Consider the following 5,000-nt stretch of genomic DNA (forward strand, 5'->3'; position numbering starts at 1 on the left):
TGTGGGAGTCTCATTCGTGGGAAATTCAATCTAAAAATAAATCAGTCTGTGAAAACGCCGTTACACGAACACAGTAGAGTTGTAGGCTCTGTCCTGACTTCAATGAAAGTTAAAAGGGACAGCACTGAAATAAGGCCATTTATCTCACTGGAGATGGCATTAAATATTCAGGAAAAGGGACATATCAGACTGTAAAAAGTAAAAAATATGAAACATTTTGACTCCAAGCTTGCAATTTAGCGTCAAAAGTGGGTCACCGGCTTCCGGCATGGCAACTCACTCGTATTTGGTGGAGTGTCGCCAGGTAGGGTACTAGTTGTGTTATTTTGAGCAAACATGCTGTTCCTCGTCAAATTAAACCCGGAATTTTCAACTTAACTATTACAAGAGGCAAATAATTGCCTTTACTTTTTAGCTTCGAAGAAAACGGCTATTATCGTGTCGTTTCGGTAGGACCGTGAGCTAAGTTTTGACTGGCCCTCGTACTGCGGACGCAGCCGCCGTATGCAAGGGCAGAGTTGTATCAAGTCAGAGCTGCATCAACAGAGACCTTAAGATACACATATACCGGTATACGGGTATGGGTAGTGTACCCGTACACGTAAAATGTTCATACGCGTAGCCATTTGGATTAAGATACCTGTAGAGTTAACGCGAGGGGATTGGTAACGATTGTTTACAAAGACGGCCGCAGCGGCGGCAATGTTTGCTTTTTTTCCTCAGAGATAATTTTACTGAATTGTTTAATAAAGTCTACTAAATATGTACAAAATTATGAATGTTCTCTGTTTAGAAAGTACCCTGAAGATAAAAATTTACTCATTTGTCCATCAAGTGTTCTCTAATTCATCTACGGGGAACTTGTGTCTACCCCGGAAAAAGGGCTGGGTCTACCGGGTAAGATCGATGACGTCATCGCAAAATGAAAAAATAAACATGGCGATACCCGTTACCCGTATAACGATTTTGGGATATCTTAAGGTCTGTATTAGCTCTTGAGCAATACAGCTACAGGGCTTGAGTCAAAAATAGAAAACAAGTTACCTCCGGCAGCAACAAGTAACTCGACCACTTTCAGATGATCGTTACCCGCAGCATCGTGCAAAGGAGTCGTGCCACACTTGGGAGCTGATAACAAATTGAGCAGACGACACGGATCTGAAATAACATGAAAACGGCCGCATTTAAACTAGAGGACGTCTAAGACGTCCAGACGCATTAAACGTCTGGTCATAAGCGCGACTAATATAAATACGGGACGCACTTCATTTCGACGGCTAGAAATTAAATTCACAATTTTCTTCAAAAGATACTGAGATTTAACCACCAAAGAGACTGTTCGCACTATATTGCTAAGTGCGTCCCAGTTTAGTGCGTCTCGTCTTTATACTAGACGGCTTAGACGTCTGAGACGACTGTTAAGTGCGTCCTTTAGACGCACTTAACTTGAGACGTTTAATTCGTCTGACATTTAATGCGTCCACCTTATTTCCCGTATTTAAACCAGTCGTCTAAGATGTCTTAGACGTCCGAGGCGTCTTAGAAGTCTTCTAGTATAAATACGGCCATTACATACGACAAAAAGAACTGAACAAATACAAGATTCAAGAGTTTTAGAGATCTGTTGGAAATAAACAACAAACGACGATTCGTAAATATTTGGATAGTTTATAACACAAAATGGTGGTCTAGATGGAACTCGTTTTAGTATCTAGGCCAAGAGGCGAACGAAAGTTTCAGGCAAAGTGAAGGAAGTATAGCAAAAACTGTCTCAACTTAAAGGTCTGGTGTTGAAACTAATGTGGCTTAGTTTTAAAAACCAGTGATGAAACAGTCAATGCATTTTTCTAAAGGAACTATGGTGCTGCGTTGGTGGGGAGAGAAACGCGAAAATTTGGTTTTATCAAACGAATCAGTAAAGGTTAATTAACCCACCGTAAAAAAATATTAAGCTGAGGAAGCGGTTAAAATATTTATCACATACGGGGCAAAATCACTGAATGCTGATTGGCTGAGACGGCGGGCAGTTTTCTTTAATCACGAGGGCACTTCAATCAAGGGGGCATGAGTACTTGATCCTAATTGGTTAACAGTTGCTTATCCAGAGCAAGCGGCTGAGCAAGCGAAGTTACAAGAGGATCCTCTTCCACATTAAACTACTTTTTTGTCCACATATAACATGTATAAAATACATTTAAAGCGCTATATCTGTTGACAGCAACGATTTATTGAACTGAACTTTAACCGAATGGGATTGTGTTGATTATCATTTGCCGCGGTACTGAACGGGCTTCCCTCACTAATTTTGCCCTTTATGTGATGTAATCGCAATGAGCCCTCGAGCAATTAAGGATTAATTTCACTTGTATTTTCAAAGTTTTCCAAATTGCCCTCGTTGCATTTTGTGAAAACTTTGAAGATACTCGTGAAATCAATCCTTAATTGCCCTCGGGCCCATGCGATTACATATACTAATATTTTTTATGTCCCGTTGAGATAAAATTTGATCAGCGCTCACTGACTGAAGTGCAAAACACGTACCATCTTCAGAATTTATTTCTAAGACCGGTTGCCTCGACTTTAACAGTTCTCGCACAGATTCCAGGTTACCATGGTTACAAGCCTCGTGCAGGGGCGTCCACCCCGCATAATCGGTGCTGTTTGCGTCTCCTCCTGCCGCCAGAAGCTGCTTTACTTTCACAGCGTCATTTTTAATGCAAGCAATGTGAAGCTGTGTCTCGCCTATTGATTGCAAATGATTGTAAGATTGTGAATGGTTTGGTTTAGGAAATAAAGATTTAAGAAACCTTTTACCCGACCAAGTGAGAATAGTCCAGAGAGGGCCTGTTGTTGGCGACTAAATGTGAGTGGTTCACTATATGAGGAGAATTTTCGCTCAGATTGTTGAAACGTCCGTGATCGGCGTAGCTTGATGGTGTGAAAATAAAAAAAAACTGTTTTGTTTCTCATAATTCTAACCGTGTAGATTTTCGTCATTTTAATAGTCACTCGTTAATGATTTTAGATTCTTTCATGAGACTGAGTGGTGCGTTATGGTCACAGAGGTCTTAGTTACTTGCCTCTCGCATTTCGACGATTTACTCCACCAACCGAGTTGCGCGATGCATTGTGTGCCTTAGCAATCCTGGAAAGAAAAGAATAACTTACGACTTAAGTTTAAAAAATGATAAAAGGTGAAATAAACATTCTACACTTTACAATAAAAGGGCTGCTATGGGCTTAAAGTAAAAAGAAAAATTAAAAGCGACAAAAGAGAGGTGAACTATGTTCTGGCTTTTGTACGGTTGGTCGCAGGTTCAATCCTCGGTACTGCTCGATGATCATTGCAGCTTTGACCAAAATTCTTCAATAAAATTGCACCCAGGATAAAGCAATACGAACAAGACTCAAGGAGAGCAAACAGACGGTGTTTGATTTATTTTTGAATTGAAGCGTAGGAAAAGCTGCAAAAACAAAACCCAAGGAAAGGTTGAGTCTGGCCCGCATAGATGGCGGAATTCAAATGCACAAGCTTTTCGCGCGGCGCAAACTGCAAGCGATTTTCGTGACTGAGTTTTTCCATAAGTTCGACCTGGTGGTCAAAATGGCACATCAAGGGTAATGACGAGAAAAATTGTCTAGTTACTCATTCCGTTTGTCTTGTACAGAGTTTCCTACCGTTTTCCATTCAGAACTAAACAACTTGTGACAAATTTATAGCACAACCACTATAAATTGAGATTTACCACGGCTTTAAACTTTAAACTATTTCACGTCCGTAATAAGCTATAAATATATCCTTCAGTAGATCACGAGAATTTGTCGAAATCTCCTCTACTACAATTGCATGAGTGCCACCCTTTGAGACTTCAGTCCTAACAGTACGGATGACGAAGGTAACCTGAACTTAGTTCAATGGTATTGCTTCCACGAGTCTCCTTTAGATCAACGATAGAGCATGCGAACGAAAAAGTCATGGGCTCGACTCCTGTTCAGGAAACACTGGGATTTTTTTCTGCCACTGCGCAAGTCATTACTCATAAGAAATCTTTTTAACCAAAGGTATTTACCCAATATCATGTAGAGGCACTCCCCGTTCCCGACGAGTGGCTTTTGTAGCAGGAGACGAAGCAGCAGTAGTTGGAACCAATAAAAAATAGTAAAGAACCTAAAAGGAAAAATATTAAAAGTCTCAAGTCTCAAAAAGACAGCACTTTGGTGTGTCAATATTTTTTCCCTTATTTTTTAAAATGATTTTATCGGCTGCTTTCCGTTGGGTATATATTACCCTGAGAGGCAGCATGATCCACGAGTTAGGGAATTGGATTTTCATGTGGTTCCACCGGATTCAAATCCCGGTTCTGACCAGTGGCTTAATTTGTCTTGAGGTGGTCCTGAATTTGACTCTACCACCCTTTGTAATAGCCATCTCGATGCCTCCTCCACCCAGTTGAAACTCTTAATTAACTTACGTTTCATTTGAATTGAAAATGCTGTACTTGATAGCTAAGTGCACCTCCACTACATAGAAATCATTTCAATTAATTATCTGAAATTAAAGTAAGATGGCGCGTTAACATCTCTATATTCAGTTTCGTTCCCCGCTTTACAGTCAATGTGGTTAACTGTAATACTCTGCAGCAGTGAGCCGAGGATATTGCCAGGGAAACCAGTCCCAACAGTCCTTTTAGGTCAAAGTTGAAGTCGAATAATTCCACGCCACGAGTAACGTAAGATCTTTTAAGTGTCTAACGTCAGGAGAGTCACATAAGATTAAGAAAAAATAAAACGAGAACAAACATGTCATTTCTTTGTCAAGGTTTGTTTGACGGTAAGAATTAGCATGACAAAGTAAAATGGTTATTTGATCGAGTCGAATTGAGCTGTTTACGTTATTTTACAGTCCATGAAGACTGCTGTACAAGAAGTGTATGTTTAATGACACTATAGCGAATAAAGTGAAGTGAACTTAAGTGAAGAGAAGTGAAATGAAATTTAAT

General features: G+C 40.1%; 1 protein-coding gene across 1 annotated transcript in view; it reads right to left on the minus strand.

Moving 5' to 3' along the window:
* Positions 1 to 5,000, minus strand: part of LOC137976471 (SMC5-SMC6 complex localization factor protein 1-like) — a 33,634-nt gene that overhangs the window by 6,100 nt on the left and 22,534 nt on the right. The window contains exons 12-15 of the mRNA XM_068823834.1: positions 4,071 to 4,168; positions 3,081 to 3,145; positions 2,542 to 2,742; positions 1,045 to 1,158 (exon numbers count right to left, since the gene is read on the minus strand). Coding sequence (XP_068679935.1) covers positions 1,045 to 1,158; positions 2,542 to 2,742; positions 3,081 to 3,145; positions 4,071 to 4,168 — 478 coding nt within the window. The remainder of the gene's footprint in view (positions 1 to 1,044; positions 1,159 to 2,541; positions 2,743 to 3,080; positions 3,146 to 4,070; positions 4,169 to 5,000) is intronic.

This window comes from Montipora foliosa, chromosome 11 (assembly GCF_036669935.1).
Source record: "Montipora foliosa isolate CH-2021 chromosome 11, ASM3666993v2, whole genome shotgun sequence".
Classification (NCBI taxonomy): domain Eukaryota; kingdom Metazoa; phylum Cnidaria; class Anthozoa; order Scleractinia; family Acroporidae; genus Montipora; species Montipora foliosa.